General features: G+C 34.8%; 1 protein-coding gene across 2 annotated transcripts in view; it reads right to left on the bottom strand.

Moving 5' to 3' along the window:
* Window positions 1–26,634, bottom strand: part of DGKB (diacylglycerol kinase beta) — a 363,732-nt gene that overhangs the window by 203,197 nt on the left and 133,901 nt on the right. For both annotated transcript variants that reach the window (XM_027777058.2, XM_027777059.2), the window contains 5 exons: window positions 24,949–25,022; window positions 17,805–17,879; window positions 5,623–5,708; window positions 3,150–3,239; window positions 330–490 (listed from right to left, as the gene is read on the bottom strand). In XM_027777058.2, coding sequence (XP_027632859.1) covers window positions 330–490; window positions 3,150–3,239; window positions 5,623–5,708; window positions 17,805–17,879; window positions 24,949–25,022 — 486 coding nt within the window. The remainder of the gene's footprint in view (window positions 1–329; window positions 491–3,149; window positions 3,240–5,622; window positions 5,709–17,804; window positions 17,880–24,948; window positions 25,023–26,634) is intronic.

Genomic DNA, 26,634 nt, shown 5'->3' with positions numbered 1-26,634 from the left:
AGTTCTTATTAAGTTATAAGTTTTGGTTTATATTTTTATAGGACCTTCATAATGGCAATGTAAATTTAGTGCTATGTCTGCTCATAAAGCATTAGGAACAACACAAATATCTTCCTTATAGATGGAAAGGTAGAAGCTCCTGAAAAATAATTCTGGTTTGAATGTGTAGAAGTAAATGTATGTAAATTGCTGTCAGTCATCTATGTATTCATTTCACTAGGAAAACAAAACTATAAATGATCTGTAGCCAACAATGCTTCACTTGAGGACACACAATGCAAATATTTATTCAAAACAGAAAATCACTTAAGGATAAGTATAAGTCTTACCACGCCAATAGAAAAGTAGTTGTTGATGATGTTGTAAGGCACTGGGTCTCCTTTCTCATCTTTATCGTTGGGTATTACTTCGAATTTCCACCTGTCCAGCAAAATCTCTGAGCTGTTCTCAATGTCTTTTAAGATCTTCATCAAATTCTCACCTTCATAACCTAGCAAAACATGAAAACGATTATTTAATCAAGCATAAAAAAAGTTTCATCCCATTTTCATTCTCTGGGGCTGGACTAGATGACCTTTAAAGGTCCCTTCCAACCCAAACTATTCTGTGATTCTGTGACTGGAAACATGAAAACTATGCACATAAGACCTGAAAAGTAGGACTGTGTTTGGAATATTGACAATTTTCCAGCACCTTTCATTAAAAGCAGTACAAGTACAAAGCTGATTTCTGCACTTGGCTAGATTAATGTAAACTTAGATTAATTCTACAGATTTCACTGGGCATCAGACCTATACTGGAGAAAATAATTTGATCTTCAAAACTTTCCAGTCCTTTGAATTTTCCAAACAATTATAGCAGTCATCAAAAAACCTAAGGTTATACTTTACAAAATGTTCTTGCTATGAAATTAATCTTAATATTTAAATTCCTTTGATTTCAAAATGTATGGAAGAAAGACATACAGTAGATTTGTCTGATTAAAGTCTGACAAGAGACTGAAAGGCTAAAAGCTGTCTATTATGTTTTGATTGTTTCAATGTGGTTTAGCATAACAAAACAAAAATTTGAAATGCATAACTGATGACTTATCAGCAGAACTGATATTTTTCCATCTTTCAACAACTTCTTTCTAAGCCTCATTCTGTTCTGTAGAGAGATCTTGCTCTTACTTGCCAAGAAACACATTTTTTTTGTAATTCGCTAGTAGTAGTTCATTACACTGTATATGAAACTCAGTAGAAAACCTGTTTACATACTGCTGAGCATACACAACATACAGTACGTGTGTGCATGCATAAAAAGTGTGGGGATTTTACTAAGTGACATTATCAACACTGCATACTATTCAGGCCAAATTACTTTGTAATAGATAACTAAGATCTGTGGATTCATTCCTTTTCAAATTAGAAATAAATTTTCATATTCAAGCAACATATACTTCCTTAGTCGTTAACAGTGTTAGCAAGCAAAGCCATTCAAAGCCTCCTCGCTCTAAACTCATTGCTGAAGTACTTCTTTATGGCTGCATAGTATGTTTTTGTTAGTTTCTCTCAACCACCACAAAACAGCACTACGCACGATTCCCTTTGTCTACATCCTTGAGATCACTCACCAGTAATTTATTTTCTGGAAGCCCTGTTTCCTCTCCCATCTATGGAAGTTCCAGAAAATCTGTGTTACGGCATTGTCTACACCACAAAGCAACTGGGCAAAGAATGCTGGAAGCCAGATTATTTTCATACTGTCTTTTTCTACATTAGTCCAGATGGAATCACTCCAAACAGAAAGTAAATAAATAAGAGTGAATGGAAGGACAGGTCCTGACTAATGTAATCAAACGCTGTCATAATTGACCCTACTTAGAACAGGAGATTGGACTAGCGACTTCCTGTGACCCCTTCCAATCTGAATTATTCTATGACACTATTCTATGAACTGTTCAGAAAGTGAAGCAAGGCAGATTTGCATGGGGGTTTGCTTGTTTTTGCTTGTGGGTTTTTGGTCGGGTTTTTTTAGGGGATGGGGCGTGGTGGTGGCAGTGATAGCGTCTGCTTTTTCTTCCTAAGTCCCTGTGAATAAACAATCGCCAGTCTTGACAGAGAAAATAAAGGAGGTTCTCCAATGGTTTGGCAGAACATGATGGTTAATAAAGAAGTTCTAGAGCACAGAAACTACTGAGAAATTGCTAAAGACTATCTGGTAACAAGGCAGACATTTGGAAAAGAAACTTACTGTGATGAGACAGAAGTAAGAGATATCCACAAAGGCTGAGAAGTTGCACATAAACAGAAAAGTTCCACATACACATCATCTAAACTGAAACAACCAACTGAGACCTGAAATAGAACTGGCTATGAGCCCATAAACTGACATACTTTCACCAGAAACTGAGTCTTCTTAAGGCTTTCTTCTTTGTGTCTCCTTCAAGCTAGCCTGCAATGCAAATCCTGAATGGAAATAAGTTATTGGAGGAGCTCAGAGTAAGGCTCCACACATCCGGCAAAGGATGCAAAGGGTATTAAAGGTTTGACTTTACGTATATTCTCATTTCAGCATTCTTTGACTTCTCATTTTCTAATAAATATCACCACAGCACTTATTGTCTGGAATCCTCTGTAGAAGAGGGTTGGATCTCTAGATGTAGATCTGTAGAAGAGGATTGGATCAAAGAAACTACTCTGAAGCTGAGACACATTTTTTCATTTAATATTAATGAATATTAAAAAAGGGGAAACCACTCCAAACCCATTATTAGCTGTTTTCAGTAACCCTTTCAGAACAGCCCCAATTAAAATCCATTTAATAATACTCCTTTCATAAGGTATTGATCAAAGAAATGAATGTAATACAGATGGTAAAAAGGCAACTAAATAGCTACATACTAATCTCATTGCACTTTTGAGCCTTGTCCTTGTTGGTGTCAGCAGAAACTACAAAGTATGAGGAATGATTATAACCTTTAATATCTATAAAATTGTTCATACAACATTTACAGACAGCTAATTCCAAAAAGAGGAAAGGTGATAATAGTTCTTTACATACATCATAAAAAAGAAATCCAAACGTGGAGAGTAGACTTTGATGCAAAAGTGTTTGGGTTTTTTTCTTGTAATTACATAACACATGGAATTTTAATTTGTGTTTACCTCCTCCCCATCTCAGGCACCTTGCTAAATCATTGCCAGTTCCAAGAGGCAGGATAGCAACTGGAGGATGCTTGATCAAGTTTGCTTTTTCTGTGAATAAAAAAGGAAAAATACATAACTAAGGGACAAAAAAATCTAATTGTATGGTATCAATATAGAAACTGTGTTAGGTTTTGTTTCAGTGAAAAACAGTGATACACATTTTGTATATGAGATCATGCTGTCTGCTCAGCAACAAGCATTTCATCAAGCCATCCATTATGCAGCCCCTTCTCCAGTCAATGTTCAATCCTTAATCCTAATTTACTCTATTTTTATCACAAGGACTGTTGTCACCCATAGGTGTGATAAACAAGCGTAAACAATGATACTCAAGATCTTTCCAAGACCGAACACATATGCTCTCTGCTGCTCTTTGCTCTGCCACTCCCAGCTATAAATGCAAAGAATAATAGTTCAGGGCATGAATAATGAGATCAATCTGTAGTTTTTCACCTGGGTGACCAAATTTGTATTTAACTGTATTCACTTGGATTTTTGTATACACATGAGCACCATTACCAAGGTCTCCCTGGAACCAACACCAGGGGTTTGCCTATCAGGAATTAAACCTGATATTCAAAATGAGCATTGATCTATCTGATCAAGTCTCTAAGTTGGTATCTTGCATTTAATAAGTAATCTTTTGAAATGTAAGAATTTACAGTGTCTTTTGACTTGGTACTCTTCTAGCATTTTAAGCCAAAGGATCTCTGTTCAAAATCCATTAGGAAAACCTTTGTGTCAAGAAATATAGCCTTTCTGAAAGTTTAAAGTAGGGCAGCTATCCCCCAGGTATAATATATCAAATATATAATTTGTCAAATTCCCCATTTAACTGGAATGAGTAGCATGTCTAGTTTAAAAGTCATACTTGAACAATTAAACAATCAGCTGTTTTGTTCATAGAATTATGCAAAATTATCAGCAATTCTCAGCATCAGGTTATATATCCAATAGATGTGGCAAAGGCATCGTGTTATGTATCAATTCCTCTCATCAATACTTTAGGAAGATTTAAAATTCACAACGCCAGAGTACTGCAAATCTTTAAGAGAATATGATATTTAGAAGAAGAATAATAATTAATAAAAATTCTAAAAGTCTCAAACTGAGGAGAAAAAAAGTTTTGATTTATTTTGGCACTTTTTTCCCTCTTTATTGATTTTTTTCCTCTTTCTTGATTTTTCTTCTTCCTTTGCTCTCAGCTAAGATTCTTTTTATATCAGGAGATTAGGAAAGAAAAGACCAAACTAGAAGGTGTCTGTTTCTCAGAATGATTTCTTGAACTTTATATGCCAAACAGCTTTTGTTTGCTAAAAGGAAGCATTGAAAATCTGTTTCCTGTACCTATGAAACAAATGGATCCTGGGTCCCCTAAATAAATAGTTCTGTGCAACAAAAATTGCTGCAGATGATAGTATTTTATTAAGAAAAAAATGCAGTCTTTTTTTCAAATATGCCACTGAAAGAGAAAGTAACTGCATGACATTTTAGACCTCATGAAACAAAGTGATGATACAATTAACAGCTGCAAAACTTCACCCTTCCAAGTTTAGGCAATAACACCTGCTATTTATGTCCATTGATTTATGCCTTTGAAAGCTATTTGAGAAATACAATCGACAGCTTGCGTTTGCAAAAATATATATATTTTTTTTTCAAACTAAGATTAGAAATATGCCTTTGCTCTCATCCATTCCTTCATGACACCTTTTTTACTTTTCACTGAACTTTAAAAGGTTTTCTGGTCCCCCACCTCCCACAAAACACACACCTCATCTAAACTTTCAGTTGAGCCTTTTGACCCCTCTTTATCCCCTTCCTAATTGCTATCGTCACACATTCCATTTTTCTTTTTCCTTTTCTTTTCTGTAGTCCCTCTAACACCAAATAAATGACTGTGGTGTGGAAGATATTCTGCCTAACAAGCCTTGAGAAGTCTGCAATATCTTAACTTCTGGGCCTTCCTAATGATTTGTACAGAGGACTTCATGGCTAACTGACTAAAAGAACTCCAAAATAGAGATGGCTGTTAGCCCATTGTCTCCATTATGGAAAAATGGAGCATAAACAAAAATTTGGTAACTGAAAAAGCAAATTAGCTAAGGCAAATAAATGGTCTTAAAAGAAACAACTTAGATTTGATTCAGTTTGGGAAATAGACTTCAAACTGAAAATAAAATTGATTGATTCAAATGTCTTGCTTTCTGCAAACCCACAGGACTACAAACACTGGACTTGTCTAGGGATTTTGAATATCTTTTGCAATTTGAATATCCCTATAAATAATAATGTCCCAAACTAATAGATTTCAAAAATTTAAATGAACAAGATCTTGTTTGAAATAGCTGTATCCATACTTTGGAATACAGGGAACAGCAGTAAATAAAAAACCTAAGTCAAGCAAAACTATATAAACACTATTGATTACCTATGCAATCCAAAATCCAGCCTACTGTTCCATCTCCACCACATGCTAGTACTCTGAACTCAGGAACATCTCGGAAAAAATTTAACCTAAAAACAGTAAATGAAGATATCTATTTAATTATTATAAATGCATTTTGCATTATGCAAACATTTTATGTCTTAAAACATTTCATTTTATAGTAAATAGCAAATGAACACTTGAAATAATAATCACCTCTGCTCATGCATTCATTTTTTAGACAAATACAATCCAACATCATATTATCTGAAAAAGGTAATATTAAATTCTTAATTCAAGTGTTATTATGGCACACTAATACTAGAAATAGCTTAGACCCGATGGTTAATCCAAATCTTTGTCCCTGTTCAAATATTGTTTGAAACTCATGTCAGAAAACGTTACCTGTTTACCCTCTTGTAAATGGATATGTATTCTCTCAAGACAGAAACGTCTAAGGTGGCTAAATACATTAGCCACAATATTTCCTTGTGAGGTGCTGTCTATAAAAGCATATGGAAACAGCATATTTCTGACAGTACACTAAAAAATAATATGCTGAGCATTTTGTGGTCAATAAAAACAACTTTGCACCATGGTTTAATACAAAATGAGTAAGCATCACATTGAATGCAACAATTCCATCATCCTACAAAGCATACTTTAAAAGTGAAATATCTTTGGTAGTATTTGGCTAGCTATTTCTGCTTCCTTATCAGTAGAGTGCTGTACCGTATCACCACCTCATTATCCACTTCATTCAATACCAATGTTCCATAATGATGAAAAGTAAGGATATATTAAAACAATTCTAAATTGCAGTATTTTAAATCCAAAAGCATCTTTTCAGGATTGCTTTTGACACATACTGAAATTCGTCCTTACATATAAATTGTGACTAGTCAAAAAATTCCCAGTAATTTTGCAGAATTACTCTATATACGTGTGTGAACATTCGCATATATTCTGTTCATTAGTCTCAATGAAATAGTAATGCATATTCTATATGTTAGTGACCAGATTTGATTTCCAGTTTGTAATCTCCTAATAAACACACAATTAGCACATTGTACCCAAATTCTTAAATACGGATAAATATACACAATAACTTGCAAGTGTTTAATTCAAGCTATTTTCCATATGACACTTTAATGATGCACAGAGAATGTTTTTTCTTTCCATAGAAAGTTTTAAAAATTCTTTTAGGCCTTTTGATAAAATCAAGAACACATGAAAACTACAGAGTAAAAGAAAGAGCATGAGAGAAGGAAACAAAAAGCACAATGGTAAAAAAAATGTTATTTAATATGTAGAAGACAACAGGACAACTTGTTCTATTCATTTTAGACCAGATTTTCAAGGTTAGCAAAGCTACATAGAATTAAGCCCATCACACTGTTGTCCCACTCCCTCTAATTTTCTTTGCTCAGAAGAGCTCTTAGACAATTTCAGGTGTCAAGTACTATGTCTGAAGGATGCTTACTTATTCTGTATTAAATTCTGCTTTGCCCTTCTCACCTCTTACATTCTACTTCACACATCCGCATGACAAATGCTATAGGATCTCCTCCCATCCAAAACATCATGTGCCAAATCTGACTGGGTATATTTGGAGAACACATCTTCTAATAAGCATATGTGCTGAAAGACCCTCTGCTGGAAGTCACCTCCTACCACTGTAAGAGTGGGCACTGAGATATGCCCTAGCGCACAGGTGTGCATCTCTGTCAGCTCACGAGGTCTGGCAAAGAGATAAATGCCTCGCATCACCCATTTCGAACCAATGTGTTTGGTCTGTAGAAAGTTAGTGGATTTAATTATATTGCTTCCAGTACTGAGGGCATTTCAGATTAATTTAAAATCAAATTACAGCACAGAGGTGACAGCAGGGTAGGAACTTTATAAATATTTAAGCATTCTTACCACGTATAATAGATGTCAGAAACAAAGTCTAGAAAAAACAAATAAATGAACCAACAAACAAACTAACCAACACCGGAAGTACAGGGTTGATGCTAACATTAATCCAGATGGGCAGAACATAACCTAAACCTCCATCTCCCCTTTTATAAAAAAGCATCTTTACCATATGGCTATCAAACATTCCTTTTCTGTTTTGACTGTATATTTAATTTTCATCAAAAAATTATAACTTCTCAAGAAAGTGGAGGATTGAGGAATCTGACAAAAACGTATCATCAGAAAAATTCTCAGCTTCACTTATATTTAGCCTGCAGCATTTTATATTCATACACAGCGATTTTTCCAAACCATTTTATTGTACAGCACTAAGTTTGCATTACTTTCATTTTTTGAATTTTAATATTAAAAGATGCATATTTTATATAAATATATAATTAAATATATAAAAGTATAATATACCTTACATTTTATATTTGCATACATAAATGTAGTGTATATAAATATACTATAACAGATATAAATATTTATAAAACCAAATTAATTTATAAAATTAAATATAGTTGTATAATTATATATGTAAATAAATTTCATTCATTGAATTAGAATGTGCAGCCTACATTAAGAGTTGGGAAAGTAACATGGTTTCCTATTTATAAGGTTTCATTCAAACTCAATAGATGTTATAACTGTAAAGAAAGGATTTGACAGATTTCTTATTAGAACTTAAGAGTAAATATTGCCTAACAAGACAGCATTAGTCAATTAGTGTTTTAATAGTACCTGTTGCCTCTTATTCAAAGAACATTTTTATGTGGTTTGAAAAAGAATAAATCGTTGGAGAAGAACTTGGTTAAAATTATTTGAAGTGGAAATAAAAAAGTGGAAGCCATCGTAAAGGCTTTATCAGACTAAGGTAAAGAACCAGAATAGAAAATTAATTCCTATTTTCTTGAATTCGTTTATAAAATTATGTAACGATTCTACGTATATAAAAAAAACATCAAACAACATAAAAACATAAAACACTACTTACAATGGGTCTCTTTCCCAAAAGTTTTCTCCAATTTTTAAAAAATTATGATGATGACTTTTTAACAGTTTAGACAATTACTCTTTACATAGCACAATATGACTGGTATGACATTAAGTACAAAGCACAAATGTCCCATATACTAATAAACTTTACAGAAATTACATAAATAACTGACAGAAATTAAATAGAATATATGAAACAGGTAAATCAGCAACTTCAAAACATGTATTTTAATGGTATCAAATGAATTTGTACTATAATTCACACTGTCATTTAATACAACACGTTATTTTGATATATTTTAATGAAGAAAAATATTGCCACCAAAAAAATTCCCCTTTTATTTATGGATATAAGAATAGGTAGATATTATTTTATACAGGCCTGATTTTTATAGACATTATAGTAAAAATCTTTCCTACATCACAACATAAATCAGCAGAGCTGGAATGGTACTTAAGAACATTAGGCTGAGAGACTGTAACCCAAATTACACCTGTTCTTCAATCACTGGCAATAAGGCAACGAGAAAGATCAGCAGAACTTTTACTAACATCTTGTTCCACACAACAAACCAACTCCTGATATTTTGGGGAATAAAAAATGAAAAGCGAAAACTATAATAATCCACAGGAAGACACAAAAAAGTATGGCTGCACAATAAGGCTTTAAAACAGCAGGATATTTTTGCTAGGTGAATTGTTAGATGATTCTGGAAAATGAACCTTTTTTTTTTTTTTTCCTATGGAGAAAGGTCAGTACAATCAATCTCTAAATGCGGATTACAAGAGATTATTATATTTGATTGTATTTCTATCATCAAAATTGACAAGATCATCTAATTCTTGCCTCATGATTGAATTCTCATATCATTAAACTGCAGTTTCCTTTTTTTTTTTTTTTTACTGTATCTCCAGACTTTTAACATTCTACAAATTTCATAAGAACGGACGTAGTTCTTGGTCCATGGTCAATAATTAACATAGGACACAGGCTCAACCATAAGACTGAGCTGAAAAACCTATCAATATGTATCTTCATCTGGATAGCTCTCTTGAAAATTGACATATTTTAGTCTTCCCTAATCCAGTTTCCTACCTGCTGGAAGTAAAACAAATAATTTAAACCACTGAAGGTGCTTGATACCAACCTATTTTTATTTTATTTTGCCAGAGACAAGGATCACACACACAGGCAATTATTGAGTTTGTGCTAATAAATTAGTAATTTCCACCTGAAAGATGGCAACTGTTTCAACTAGCTATGCTATTCTAATTCAGTTTCCCATAATCACCTCATCAAACCCATATGAACGCAGAAAAACTATTGATGAATAACCCATCAGTGCTACAGGACTTAAATATTTGATATTGAATCATGAATTTGATTGATTTATGCACAGATAACACAGACCCACCCTCTCACCTCTCCTTAATTTTTTTAGAACTGCTTTAGAATTTCCTGTCCCACTCACAGTAAAACTATTTTAAACGGCACCTAGAAGCAGTGCACTATGCAGCTATTTCATGTGCTCAGCCACACAAGGCGGCACAACAGCAGCACTGTGTGAAATCATTCAGCCAGTCTTCCTTCACTTACAGTGGAAGCAAAAAGCAGAAGTGTTAACAGCCCAAGCAAAGAATAATCCACTGCAAATTATCAGTGGATACAAAAATACTCTTTAATTTGGTACATTTCTCCACTGCAAAAAGTTCAAAGTGCAAAAAAAAAAAAGAGAACAGAACTTAGTACCTGCCTGCATTAGAGAAATCTTCCCTTAAATAATCTAAATGCTGTTTTTACTGAGCTGGTTTTACAGTTACCCCTGAGTAATTTGGATTCATTTTTTTGGAAAAGGAGAGTACTTTAGAAATAGATAATCAGTAAAATTTGTAAATATTTTTATCTCATAGCTTCTCAGCCAGTATTACTATAGACAGTACACGAACTTTGCCAATTACAATACTTGCATGTAATGGTAATCAGCTGCAACATAGAGGACTTAAGAAGCTTTGAGTTATGATTTAGAAAGAAACTGTATTAAAAATTATTTGTTATGACTTCTGTTTCAAAACTTCTATATTCACAGTGATACAGTAGGCTGGTCTCAAAGGTATTGAGACAATAATACTGAACCAATAAATATGTAAAATCATTAAATTAAATAAATATTTATTTTTCATAAAGTATGGCATAAATCAAATACAGTAATATTATCAAAATTTTCTCGAATGGCATCTGCAACTTATCAGCTTGATGATTACAAATTAACTAGTAAAACATTCACATATTAGAATAGAATTTATGCTGTCTGTGAACAGAAGTGAATGAAAGATAAATGTTCACCCCAAATACCACCAGCTCAAAGCAAATTAGAGCCAAACCTTCATTAACAGATTTATGCTGACAAAGGACCGATCTGATGGATAACTGACACTTGAAGGTGAACTCTAATTTAGATACTCTGTCCACTTGTGAATTCACAATGCCGGGTTTAATCTAACAATTTCACTAATTTAGATGTTCACCTCACCATTGATTCTTCTTAAATAACTATGCTTAGGAAAGCACCAAGTTGAAAGACAAAGCAATTCCATTGTTGAGATGTTTACTCCTTTATTGTAATGATTGTATTGCTGTCATTTTACTAAACAAAGCAAATACAATCACCAACAAATGGTAATTTGCTTGAGAATATGAATGAAAACTTTAACACAGTTTTTCCTCTTTTAGACTGCCAAGCTGAGCTGGCCACGGAACTGGACAACAAACACACTTTAACCTCATTACAACTCCCAGTTAAGAGTTTTCTGTACACTGTAATGACACCATTAATGAGACAGCAATTCCAGTAAATTAATAAAAATAGTTTCAAGAAATCCAGTTTACCATTGCATGGGACAATATATAGCAGTTTAACATGCAACAGTTAACTGGCAGATACATATATTGCAGCTAAAAATAGTGGGTTTTGGTTCATACTTTCTAAAGGTAAAGTTGACCGCCAATTTAAAATCTTGCTTGTTAAAAACCATGATGGCACATTTAGAAAAACAAGATCCTCGTCTTTTAGTGTGTAATCACATGGGATATTGAAGGGACTCCATGAATCTAGGAGATACTTTACTGTCAGGTACCCAACACTGAAAACATTGGTCCATATGATATACTTCACACTCAAAAAAACCATCAATATAGAATTATAGAATGGGTCAGGTTGGAAGGAACCTTTAAGGATCATGTAGTCCAACCCCCATGCCACAGGGAGGGACAGTTTTTCAATAGAACAGGTTGCCCAAAGTCCTGTCTAACCAAAACTTAAGTTTTCCTTAACTATTCCTTAAGATGTATACCAATCTATTTTTACAGTATAGCATTATAGTCAGTAGATAGCCCCAAATCATTCTGATACAGATAATGAACAATAATGATAGTGTCAAACCTATGATCCCGGCAAGAATGAGATTTATTTATCTGCATAATACCCACAAGATAGAAACCTTACAGATTTGGGAGAGATACATGCCAGTCAGAAGAAGAAATACAGAAGCATTTGTGGGGAAAAGTGAACCAATATAGGCTAAATAGTGGGTGAGGTAGATGCTGGATTCCATACATTCAGAAGTAACTTAACTGTTAATAGTCAAAAGCATTTTGGGGGCTGAACAAGTAAGTGTCCTGGTTTCAGCTGGGATAGCGCTAATTTTCTTCTTAGCAGCTGGTGCAGTGCTGTGTTTTGGATTTGGTGTGAGAACAATGTTGACAGCACACGGATGTTCTTGGTCGTTGCTGGGTGATGTTTATATTAAGTCAAGGACTTTCCAGTTTCTAAGGCCCTGCCAGCGAAAGGGCTGGAGGGGCACAAGAAACTGGGAGGGGACACAGCCAGGACAGCTGACCTGAACTAGCCAAGGAGGTATCCCATACCATATGACATGATGCTGAGTATATGTAAGCTGGGGGAAGAAGGAGGAAGGGGGAGACATTTGGCATTATGGTGCTTGTCTTCCCAAGTAACTGTTACACATGATGGAGCCTGGCTCTCCTGGGGATGGCTGAGCACCTGCCTGCCCATGGCAAGCAGTGAATGAATTCCTTGGTTTGCTTTGCTTGCGTGCGTGGCTTTTGCTTTACCTGTTAAACTGTCTTTATCTCTACACACAAGTTTTCTCTCTTCTACTCTTCCAATGCTCTCCCCCATCCCACTGTGTGGGAAGCGAACAAGTGGCTGCGTGGTGTTTAGTTACTGGCCAGGGTTAAATCATGACACCAAGAAAAAAGAACCAGTTCAAGAACGAGAAAAAGCAAACTAATAAGCAGGCTAAATGACACAGCAAAGGCATTTGAAATAGACTTCAGACAAAGCCTGTAAGCACGTGGCAAACTCACTGTTGAACAATTATAGTGATTAAGAGAGAGGTGAATGAATCTGGCTCAAAACTTTGTAAGTCTAGACCGAGACAGCAGTGGAAATTGGTGATATTTACAGTATTTAAAGATTGTGCTATTTATGCAGCAAACACCACAGATGGCACACATGTAAAAATACTGTTTACAGCTCATGAAAATTTATCTGTAAACCCAAGGTTTAAGTTTCACATGTGAAAACTTACTGAGTTCTAAGTACTACTGATTTACGGTGCACAACAGTAACCTTAATCAATAGAGTACAACCAACCCACCATGGCTTGCTTTGCCATTCTTTGGCAAAAATGTAATTCTTTCAAAGAAATATGGACCAGGTTCAAGGTTTTGTTCAGAAGAAAACACCTATGCAGTTGTCTTCTCAAAATATTCTTGGTGTATAAGCCTTCCCAGAATACTCTGGATATTCCAAATGTCGAAGCGCAATCTGGCAATCAATTCCAATAATCAGGGAAAATAGTATAATTTTCAAAATAGGCCTATTGCTTTGTGAAGTTATAAAGGCCCAGGTGTGTAGATTCCCAACTAAATTACAGGGTAAGTTGTAGGGATTCAGTTTGACTGTCTCAGGCATCTTGTAAGTGGACAAAATTTAAGATTTAAAAAGGCTTGTTGAGGTAAACTTGCAGAGAAAATTTTAAAAATACATGCTCTCCAAATTAAATGCTTAAGGAAGTTACAAAGAAATACAACTTCAGTGGATATAATTTCTATTATGGAGTATAAAAATAACATAAATTAGACACTTTACATAATAGACTTAAGGGAACAGGAGCCTTTTCAGAGGGACAAAACCTTTGTGAAACAGTGACCTCTCTACAGAGCCGTGTGGATCTGTGACTCGACTGCTATTCATCCAGCTATTATTCACCTCTCTGTGAGGTGAACAATAACAGAATTTCAGATTCTTCAAGATCATTAAATCCACAATAACAGTTGTTGTCAGAAGTAGAAGACTCCTATAGAGATACAACAACCAAACAGGGAAACTCTTTTCAAGGCTGAAAACACAGGTGCTAGGCACAAATTACACAATGTATCAGGCTGGCAATTTTCACGTCACTTTGTTAACCAGCAGCCTGTAACTGTGGAATACCTTTTATGCCTGGGCTCAGGCTTACAGGGCTTCTCCAGCTCACCTGTATCTCTCTACTCCCAAATAAAAATACCTAAATCATTAATTATTATGCCAGTGTTTAAAGTCTACTGTTGCCCTTTGGCTGATTTTCAGGCCTCGCAGCAGGTCAGTTTCCATTGTTGCAAAGGAATCCATGTCAGAAACTTGGCTGCTGTGCAATTTATTTGCATCATGTACGTATGTTTATATATATATATTTATAAAATGTGTACAAGTCTTGGCATAAACAGCTCTCAAAAACTTAGCTTAGGCATGCTAAGAAGCTACAAGAAACATCTTTGTTGCTGTCCCTGCAGTTCTCCAAGTACCATCCCATCTATTATGAAAGTAGGTGAACAACCACTGGAGTAACTGCACATTCATACGACAATACTGAAATTCACAGAATCACAGAATGGTTTATGTTGGAAAGGACCTTAAAGATCATCTAAATCCAACACCCCTGCCATGGGCAGGGACACCTTCCACTGGACCAGGTTGCTCAAAGCCCCATCCAGCCTGGCCTTGAACACTTCCAGGGATGGGGCATTCATTGCCAACTTGTTCAAAATATTTTCCTGCTGACCTGCTACATGCCAGCATATTTATGAAAAAAATGTACAATAACTGATATTGTGAAACATGGAGGAGGTGGTTTTGTTTGTTGCATTTTGGTGGTTTATTTTTGTTTTGGTTTGGGTTTTTTAAGGGTGAGGATTAAAAAGGAAAAATGAATTTTATTATCTCCAGATTTCAAAGAAGTTCAAATATGGGACTCCACAAGTGGCTTCTCTTCCTCTAAAGAAGATTTTTTTAACCCTGTTTCAGCTCAGGTCTGCTAAGGAGCCCTATTCCAACACATTCCTGTGAAAGAACATGGTTATCCCACTGCAGAGAAAGAACAACAGACCTAGTGATTGAGCTGTTGACTTTTGAAAAACAACATAGTGGTTTCGTAGTTCCCCTAAGATTTAGGATTATATTGGTCTCCTAGTTCTCTTGTCTTTCTCCCTAATATCTGAACAGGAGATACTTAGATATTTGACAGAAATGAACTGCAAATTTTAATTAATGTTGGCCAAAGTCAGAAAACTCGCGAATGTTATCGTCTTGGTTGATGACAGCAGAATATGAGAAAAAATACCATCATAAAAAAACCAAAAAAACCAACACATTAATTTGTGGGTGAAAACAGACAGCATGCCTCTACCAAAAAAATGCAAATGCTACCCTAAAACTATAAACATTCTATAGGTTGAGTGAAACATTTGATAACAATATTTAAAAGAAAAAAAAATCTCAGGCTCAAATTAAGATGTATTACAATAATAATAAATGCTTTAAAATAAATATATATTGTTCATCCCTTTTCACTAAATAACAGTAATTGGTAGGAAGAATATACTTTTGGTTTTCTCTGTGCTGTACAACCCCCCACTCTTCTATTCCAATCTAAATTACACATATGACAATATTAAATACATGTAATGTTTTGATTGACAACCCACTCTAACTGGCATTATAGAGATGGATGAGTGAGTGGATGGATGGGCAGGTTTTATTACACAATCCAGCCCTTGCAGAAAGAGAAACAATGACTGGTAAGTGAAATAAAGAGTTTATTCAATTGCTCACTTAAGGGACAAATTATATACAGCCTACATAGTATTGCCGGGGGCAAGAAGCGATGGCAGGAGATAAACTGGAAATTAAGGATTATTCATTTCTGTGGAATGAATAAAAAATATACCAAAACAAGCTTAATATAATGCAGTGTCTGTTTGAAATTTAATTAGAAATTTCTTCAAAGTGACTCTGAAGTAAAACTACTTTGATTCCTAATAGGAAGAGAAGTTTAAAAAATTTTCTTAGAAACTGTCCCAGTTCAAAAGACTGAAGTTTAAATCGCTTCAGTGCAGGGTTTCAGATTGAACTTAACACTGCCCTCTTGTGCTTCTGCCTTAAAATACATTTTCCTTTACACCACAACATGAAAACCATCAGCCAGTAATGGACGGACATTCAGTCAGTAAGTGGGGTTTGATTTTTATTTATAAAAAAAAAAATAATTCCATGAAATAAGATTAATTTGAAAAAACAATTTCAGTTGTTTTAAAAGTTGTCATCTCAGTCTTTAGTATAGCATTTCTATTATACTGGATGTAAAAAAAAAAATATTGGTTACTAGTTTTCTCTTGGTTAAATTTTGTTATAAATTCCTGAAATGCGTTTCTGCAATTCTTCTAGTCACTCTTTGGAGTAAGTTTACTTAAATTTTCCATGTGTCAAGACTAGCTTAACAAAACATGAACAAATATAATTTAAGTAATGAAACAACAACACTAGCATTAAAGTATAGGATAAAATTGCAGGCAGGAAAGAAATAATGCATTGTCTTTATTTCTATTTTTGAGCAGGTTTTGCATCATTCTGGAGGCATATTAGCCACACTGCAGTGCAAGATATCCTAAGAATCTTAACTTCGGAAAGGATTGTGCCCAATCTGTGTTTCACTTTCATCAGTGCTAGACAAATCCCACACCTAACACAATAAATGGACAGCTGACAGAATAGTTTTCAGAGAGAATAGATTCCTGTAGATTTGGCCTTAAAATCAGAAATACTGGCAGAAACTGTCCAAGCATACTCTTTCCAGTAATACAGCTATGATATATTGAAATATAACTGAAACATAACTTTGCGAGGCACAAACCACGTACGTTTCCACCTTCATTTTATTTTCCTCCAAATTAAAAGAAAAAAAAGTCTAAAGCAATAAAAACTCCTAAGACATTTCTTTTAAAAATTATTTAAACAACAGTGTAAACTTCACATCAGTGAACATGTATTTCCTAACATCCTTCTGCAACTCTTCTGACTGATGTAAAATTTCACGTATCAGTGACATAACTAAATAACATGCAATACACACAAACTGATGCACAGACCAGATGTTCAGTGCTGGTCTGCCTGTTTTCTTCTACCAAAGCACCCACTCCTTAAAAAGGAAACAATTACAGATGGCAAAAGTTGGTATTTGATATACTGTAATTCTCCTGTCTTCACATAAAGGCAAAATAGAAAGAAGCATGGAAGCAGCATGTTAGGCAAGTGACTGTGACATTACCTGGTTCAGATAACACTTCAGTCCCTGTAAAAAGTCACAGCCAGCACAATCTGGCCTGTCCAGTCATTTTCTGCCCACTACATCATGGAACTGATAAGGAGGGTGCAGCCACTGTAATTTGAAACAACATTCTATATCTGACATGCGTAAGAATATATGTACGTACAGTATATACATTACAGACACATATGTATGTGCACATATGTGTTTATGTACAAGAAATATATGTCCTGCAAGTCAGTCTGTGAGGCCGCTTGATATTTGTAACATGAAAGTAACTGCCACGTGAACTCATGTCGCTGATATAGCAGTAAAAGCTGCAAACAGAGTGAAATTTATCCCACAGTTCTTACAGAGTACTGCATGGTTATCAGTAAAACACATGATACGTAGTTTTATTTGTACATGTAAACAACTAGTACCTGTAAATTTCTGCAGCCTGTCAGAGGTCTGTAGTGTCGATACATTCAAAACGTGCTATATGTGGCTCAGTCTGTTCATTTGATTATGTAGCATTTTATTAAATGAGTTCCTCGTAATAATATTAACTGTAGACTTACCCTGGCATTGGTCCATTTCCAGAAAGACTATAAACTTGGCGAGGATTTAAAAGGTACTGAAATTTTCTATAAATTCTGAAGAGGTAAAAGAGACAAGGAGAAAATATTTACTTACATGCTTGGATGTATTTTTTTTTTTTTTAACCTAGCAAATGAAAGAATTAAGTTAACACATACTGTAATTATTTGAATTGCAGGATCTCATTTATACAAATAAATATTTGAACACAGCAATTATAATTTACACATACAGTGTATTGTGGACATAAAATTGAGGCAGAAGAACTAAAAGCTATCTACTAACTAAATGCTGTATATAGACAAAAAAAAAAAAGGATAAGCATTAAAATGACACAAGAAAAGGTGAGTCAAAAAAGCATCTGGAAAACTACATCGGTTCCTGTTAAAGTAACTCCGTGGTAAAGGAGAGATTTATGAAATTTATTGCTAATATAAAATTACAAGTATAATTACTTGCAAAAGCAAATTGGCTTTGCCACCCACCAAAAATGTCCCCATAGGCTGAACGACACTCTGAGAAAGCAAATCTACTGTCAGCTACATCTCCGTTGGATTATATTTTAATGGGAAGAAAATGAAAAAGATTCAAAACCATTGTTTTACTTAAATTACCCGTATTTTAAAATTATCTGAATAATAGGAAGCAATTTATTGAAAGAGCATGAAAAGTGTTCTCCTACCCCATAAGGGAACCCTTTTGCTGTCCTACCCCCAGCAAGTATTTCCTTAAATGGCAGAGTATTTAAAAACCTGTAACTTTATAAATTTGAAGTTACTTATCCTAAAGGTATGACAAATATTTTGTTTCTTCATTACAAGTATTAGAAATGTAATTTTCTGCACTGATTACAATGTGGTAGCCGCTTTATTTCTTACATAGAAACAAGTAAGCACACGGAAAAGTTGGAGCTCAGAATGGATAAATATATACTGGGGATCTGTAGCAATAATTAAAATTATAACCCCCCGTTTCTTGCTTTTAGTTTTAATGTTAACATCATCAAGCTAATTAGTATTTTAATGCTTTTAAGAAAGAATTTATTTTTTCCACTGAAATATCTCTTCATTTCTTTTTACTTCCTTAAATAAAAACACAGTAAGAGCTGGATTTTAAGTTAAAATGTTCACATTTTCAAATTCAGCAGAATAAAACTGTCTAGACACAATCTATGTGCTCATTGAGGGACTTCTAAAATTTTGTTTTCTTAATAGCAACGCAGAATTTATCAAGCTAGGTAGAAGACAAGGGTGGAAGAATACTGAATGCAAACAAATTTGTAATTACCCATAAAATTACCAAATTGAAACATTTCTTAACTTCTCAATTATTTAGCAATATCAGCTTCTTCATAAAGCATTGTGTTCAAACACACCCACAATCTATTCCTGATGCCATTCCTGACAGAAAAAGTCAGCGTGAAATGAGTGGTTTCACTTTGCAGGCATGCACACATCATTGCCAATGGCTGTGATGACAGCTAAATCAGACATTTGAGAGAGGATTTACAACATGGTGTATTTCCATTTCATTTGCAGCACCCTACCATTGTAAAAGGATCCTATTTTTAATTTTCTAGTTAGTATGTGTAAGTTGCTTCTCAGTGGCATATAGGCTTTAACCTGGTCAAAGATGCCCAATTTAGTTTGTGCAGCTGACCGTAAGAAGTTCATGAACAGTATTGTTATGAAATCCCAAAGGCTTAAGAGTTGTTTGCCTGAAAGTTTGGAGCTACAAAACACACTAGCCATTATCTACACTCAAAATACTGTTGTCAGTTATCAGTGAAACTCTATAAAAGACTTCTTATTAATGGGGGAGTTAGGTAACTCAGTAATGAAGAGAGTACATTGAACAACACTTGATTTAAGTGCATACCATTCACAGGTACTAGTTGAACATCAATACCAGATAATCACTCTATGACGACTCACCAGAAAAGACACATCGTGTTTGAAGTTACTGTGACATATTTATGTATGCTAGTCTATGTAAAATTCATAAATTGATGGTTCATACCCATTCATACATTCTCCAAAAAAGAGGAAGAAACTTGTGTTTGCCTTCACACTAAACTGTAACCAGACCTCACAGCCTGACACACACAAGACAAAGAAGTGGACAGTGATTTAGCCTTCCAGTTTGGCACCTGCAGTACTAAACCACCTACTGATACTGGCACGTCTCTGAACATCTTGCTTCAACATAGAAGCAAGGAATCGGACATGCTTTCTTTGTGACTAGAGATTTGCGCTGACAAAGCCATGAGGCAGTGCAGTGGGTAATGCCCCAAAAGACAGCTTTTTGTGATGGAATGCAATTGCATGAGCAAAGCCGGTTCATGAAATTGCCACTTCTCACTACCATCTCCAGCAGGTTCTTATCCCATGATGACACTGTTTATCAACAAACAGTTGTGCTTCCGTAACCATTTGCAAGGTTATTCTGTGATCTGGAAAACTAAACATTCAATTTAAAATTCAAATCCTCAGAAAAAAAAAATCTCCATCGTCATTTTTTTCCCTTCACTTAAATCACATCCATGATCTCATAAAAACCTCAGAACTGTTGGGCTAGCATTAACTAAGGAGGCAGAAAATCATAGCAGGAGTGGCCAGGAGGGCTGGGATCATCTTTAAACGTGAAGAAAATACTCTTGAGTGCACCCTGGGCTAAGTTAGACTGAGCTATCTTCTGAAGTCCTAAGATCACTCCTTTAAAGAGAGAAAAGAAAGAGAGACAGAAATGCGTTGGCAATTCGAAACTGGCAGTAAAGCTGACTACACTGGGGGAAAAGCTGGCCATAGCAGTGGCTTGTACCAACTGGAGGATGCATTTTCACACATCTAGGGGGTTACTATTCAAGATGTGGTCAGTATAGGCTTAATTTATCCCTAATGGCAGAGAAGAAAGAAGCCAAGGACTCTTCCCCAAAATTAAAACAAAGCTAGTGATCTCTCCTAGATGGACAGCATTTGGAAAAGATCATTTGAAACTGCTTCTACATTTTGTATCAATGCTAAAAGAAAGCCAAGAAAGCCAGATTAATCAGAAGGTAGGAGGGGAAAGCTACTATGAACCAAAGTTATTTGAAAACAACAAAGGTCAAAGATATCATCAACCTGTACTGTACAGGCACTGAACGTGGAGTCAGCAGGAAACGTCAGTGTACGGAAGCTGATCTCCAGTGCATCCAACCGCACCTTTGTCAAGGAAATAATTGTTTAAACTCACCTACTGCTCAGGCAAATAAATTGGAAAATGGGGAAGTAGAAAACAAAGTAATGAGTATGACAAAACAATACCATGATTTAGAAGGACTCTTATGTGAGAAGCCTTACCCTTAACAACAGTCTTTAGAGGCACTATGTTTGTTGTATATTCTTTTTCTGAAAGAAACTAGTTTGTCAATGCTGAACTAAATTTATACATTCCATTCACAGATTATTGAAAGCTGTTGTCTTGATTAGCCAGATCTTACAAGCAGACATACAGGACAGCTAGCCCCAGGATGAAATGGACATACTGCATTTTTCTTCTGATGAAATTAACCACATCTGTCCATTTTATGCACAATCACTGAAAACATGTTACAGTGTGATATAACCTAAGGAAGACACTTGACTGCATTTGCTGAACTCCTATCCAATACCATCTTCAATTAAAATTTTTTGGTGTGTGAAAGGCTTAATCTTTTTAATTTGCTACTCTCTCCTTAATAAACATTGAATTGTATTTTTGTTCTATTTTATTGTGAGCATATGTATTATCCACTGGACTAAATAATTTTAAGTCCAAATAACTGTAAATGCATTTATGTTTCAGGTGATAGGCAATAAGTATTAATCTCTTAAGTATAACTGGGTTATTTTCATAGTTCTTTATTTTGCAATTTTATCTGAAAGTCATAACATTGGGTTTTAAAAGAGAAACCTAGTCAAGAAGAATAATAGTTATCATTGTACATTTTGCAAAACTCTGGCTTTCTAATAATCTAAGTTTTAAAATTTATTGACAAGGTAATTAGATATGGTTGTAGAGGAAATATTTTTGTGTTCTGAATGCATTTTTTCTACATATCCATTTGTTTCTCACCGCCCCCCTGTTCCAAAAGCACCTAACCTTTTTTACCTTCTAGTGATCCTTAGATCTTTGCATTTGAGATATTTGGAAAAAAAATGTGGTATACTAAAGCAAATATCAGAGTATTATTGAGGGAGTGCATTTATTCAACTGGTTGTCAGGTGGATGCATACATTCTTTCCAAGTCTAAGGGCAATGAAATGGGCTGGGTTACCATATGGCAAGGCATAAAATCTCATACGGGGAACTGTGGGAACACTGGAGTCTTGACAGTATCTGCAATAACCTTTCTGTGTTCAATGAAAGTCAATTAGAAATCATAACCTCATTCATTGTGATCTCTTAAATACAGAAAATCCTAAGTAAAGACTGAAGAATAGCTTTCAGTAAAAGATCACCCTAATCTGAATGAGTCAAGATAATGAAATTCTCATCTACAAAATTATCAGGTTGTAGTTTTGGGGGTTTTCCCCGTCATTGCTATGGAAATCTTACTTTTGTTACAGCCTATCCTTGACTCCTAGCCTCTCAATACCTGAGCAGATTACAACATCACTATAATCAAGAAGTCTGACTTGAATCACCATAACTCTGCATTTTGAAAAGTTATTTATGTCTTCAAATGTCCTGTGATTTTACTTTACACAACATATAACGCCACAAAATCAGAGGAGAATAGGGGGAAATACAGGATTCTCTTCTTTCCAGTTACTCCTGTGGAGCAGCCAGAAAAAGAAAAAAAAAACCCCAGGAAAAGTAAAAGAGTTAAATATTACTGTTCCCTGAAAATGTTTTCACTCCTTTGATTAAATCTTCAAGATAATATGCACTCTTAACATCCTTATTTTATAATTTTATTATGTTACTGGTATTGATATGAAACATTAACACTTAGAAGGCAGAAGGCAAACCCCTTCTCATCAATTAGTCCATATGTGGATTTTTTTAACCTTATTGAATCTAGTTTTATATCTAACCATGAGATATCATCTCCTGCTGGTGAATGACTTGAGATATGTTTCCATGACTATGCAGTTGACCTTTTGACGTGCTCCTCCTAACACAGAAATATTGAGTGCAACCCTGACACATTGGTATGCAGTGTAACATTTTATTTTGTGTGGTATCAAAGCCAATGTAAAAGGATCTCATACTTCACTATATTCAGCTGCTGGTGGCTGCCCTCACACTATACACTTCATTGTGTAATGACACTTGTAGGTAATGGTGTTAGTGAATGAAGCATGTATAAAGCATTATTTTTTTAACATTCAAATCAATCCTGTGATCTCCTTGGCCTCAGTAACAGTTGCATTAACATAAACCGAGAAGTGTCAGACTGCAACACATGAATGGGAATAGGTGCTTGGGAAGGGGGTCAGGATTAAAACTTGCTTTTACCCTGGAGAATATCTAACATTAAATGACATCCCTCACACATTAAGCCCATTCAGATAGTAACACTTGAGACCAATTACCAGCTGGGAACTGAAAGCTGTGAAACAGCATTTAATTAAATTGTTTCTAGGTTATAACTAACTATGTAAGTGCAGCTCTCTAACTTGCCTCTCACTTCCCTAATTCCGAACTGGATACCTGATCCACTCACTTCGTATTAGTGCTATAAAAAAGTCAAGATAAATGCTAGTGCATTACTTTCCAAAAACACCCCTGACTGCAGAGATGACCAGGGTTACCTCACACTGCTTGCTGTGTCTGAAACATGGTCCAGCATGGCTCACATTGTTTTGTTATGATTGCAAAGGCATGTTCTTGAAGCTGTTCAGAACTCAACTTTTAGATCATTAACTGCCTTTGAAACAGCCAGCATTATTGGCATTACTGATAACTAGGTACACCAGTTCAAGGATTACATCATCAGCTTCGAAACGATAACCTGTTCTTTCAGAGGTCTTTGAATACAGTTTTGGTTAAATGCTCTTCAGCTCTGAGAATTCCCTTAACACCTACTCTGCAGGATTTTGTCCCTTTTGTTAGTTTACTTGAAGGAACACTGTTTGAAAGAAGAAATCTAATGGAGGCGGTGGGGAAGAGGTAGGGAAAGCTGACCTGCTTGCAGTTTACTTGCTTGGTTCCAAGCTTTAGAACCACTCTGGATCCCTCCTTTTTGTGCTTTTGGGTATCCACATCACCCACTATCCACAGGTGTCATCTTCAGTCTGATCCTGGCCAAAAGACCATAAGCTTTTTCAAGACATGAAGGATAAATTACAGCACTGACATGGTAAGCTAGTCTATAAAAATTTGGGGATTTAATATGTGATGATAAAAAATGGCCATATTGTTAGCACTTGTGATTCTGAAATACACTCTGAAAAATCTGCTCAAGGGATAGAAAATGCAGCATTTCTGCCTGAGTTTGAGGGACAGAATAGGAGAAGAATGATCCTTAACTCTATTTTCCTCTGATACACTAAAATTTAAACATAAATTTAGGCATTTTGAATTTACATCAACGTACTTACTGAAATATATAAAATTAAGTATGTCTTCAAAGTTTGTGGGATTGGACTTTAATACTTTAACTGGATTTTTAGAATGCTTCCTATCTACAGAAAGCAAAAGGTTTCTTGGAGGAAATCTTATGGAGAGGCTGAAGAATCTACTCACTGAACCTGTGAAAGGCAAATCATACCTTAAAAATAGAATACTCTTTCCCATTTAAATTATCAGCCTGTCTGCTTAATTATTACAGAGATTAAAAGAAAAGTTGCAATGCAAAAGATAACAATTCACATCTTCATGCAAATCACACAAAACCATACACTGAATATAGCTGATATGAAATTAAATTGTTTTATAGAAATCATTCTAGGATTTTAACTGCAAAATTTATAATTATATGCTAGTGTCTACCTCTTCTAAACAGAGCAATGAGATGTTTAAATGTGGGGCATAACAGTAATAAATATCAGATTTCTTTTAATCTACAAATTTTAAATGTTCATTTTTTAAACATATCACAGAGATCAGAATAGAGAAAGACAGGAAAAAAAAAAAAAAAAAAGAAAAAACCCTTACCTTTCTCCTTGTTTCCCACCACTTTTAGGATTGACAAAAACTAAAAGTGGATGAGTGCCTGGAACTGGAGTGATCTAAAAGAAGGGAATAACACAGCCACTCATTAATGCTGTGTGTTGCATTCATTTTTTCCTATAGTAGACAGAAAACAAAAAGCTTAATGCAAACTCTATGTTATGCTATGTAATCCAGCTGGAAGCAATTCCATAATTTGCAATAATCCTTACTTCATTAATTTGCCAGAAATTGCAAGTGACTTTCTTTTTAATGCTGTCTTACAGCTGCAACACCATTTTAACTTATAATTCCATTGAAACATTGATATATATAGGTTATATCCGTCAATACAGAAGAAAACTTTAAATGCAAGAAATGCATCACTGATTCTGACAGCAATTTACTATGGAAAAAAGCAATGAAGAAACTGTATTTTGTAGTGAGAAAGGACACTATACTATAAAGGTCAAATATAGCTATATGAAATTTTAAACTTGACATAATTTTTTTTAATTACAGAAACCTGCAATATTTGGTATGATATGAAATCATACACTTTTTAAAATTTAACCACCATAACAATAGTGAGTTCCTTTACACACCTTAGAAAGCTAGAAAACTAAAAAGTAGAGGAGAAAACATGTGGGAGAAGAAAAAGCTTAAGGAAAAGAATGGAGGAGGATATACTGAAGGAAACAATGAATTCTACCACGCTTTTTAATTCTTTTGTGCTTGGAAAGTTGTACATGGTCACGTTAATGTTTAGCTTTACAAACTAACACCTTCTTTCTAAGTAACAGTGTTAGGCTGCACTTTCAAGTACTGAAATGAGATGTGCATGTTCACTGCCTTTGCTCCATAGACTTGAAGAGCACACAAAAAATACATCAGACTATCTCTCTCTCTAATATATATATATTTAAAACCATAAAGCTAGATTATTCATATTTTAAATTATCATTTTTAGACATATATCAATTCTAGTATGGTTAAAAGCAGATGGATTTTGAAGGCAACATCTCCTAAGTCACACACTAACTTAGGAGATGAAGCTTAGACTGTCTGTTTCAAAATGGTACATTGAAAGCTCTTGCTTCAAATCCTTATTCCTGAAATAACAGGGTGTTTTTCAGCTGAAGATTTCATAAAATGTAATTTGAGGCAGAACCCAAGAAACATGAAAGCTTACAAGTTTTACAGGCATCCTATTAACATAGGCACATAATCCTATAGGCATGTAAAAGCATTTTTCTTCTAGTAGGAAGTGTTAGGAACTAGAGTATCAACACCATCTATAACTTCTCAAAAAATGGATCCAAATCTGTTGCAATATATACCACAAATAATGAAAAACTCCAGCAAACTCAGTGGAATTAAACCTAGCATAAAAACACTCGGTATCACATTCTAGCACAGTATGTTGTTACAGTAAAGTGCTGTATGTTGAAACATATATCAAATTGCAGGATATAGTGAAGTTTGTCATATATTTAATTTTTATCTACTGTTTTAATCAATTTTAGTTATTTAGCCAATTCCCATGATGTTTGTTCCTGTGAACTAAATGTAAACCAACGGTGCTCATTGTGACAGAGATGGACTACCTACTGAAATCCCTTAGGACGCAGGTTAATTAATGGGACTCATCCTAAGGTTATACATGATCTATTACTTCCTCTAATTAGAAAT

Source organism: Falco peregrinus, chromosome 5, assembly GCF_023634155.1.
Source record: "Falco peregrinus isolate bFalPer1 chromosome 5, bFalPer1.pri, whole genome shotgun sequence".
Taxonomy (NCBI): domain Eukaryota; kingdom Metazoa; phylum Chordata; class Aves; order Falconiformes; family Falconidae; genus Falco; species Falco peregrinus.
Note: the sequence above shows the minus strand (reverse complement) of the source record. Positions and strands in the feature narration are given on the sequence as shown.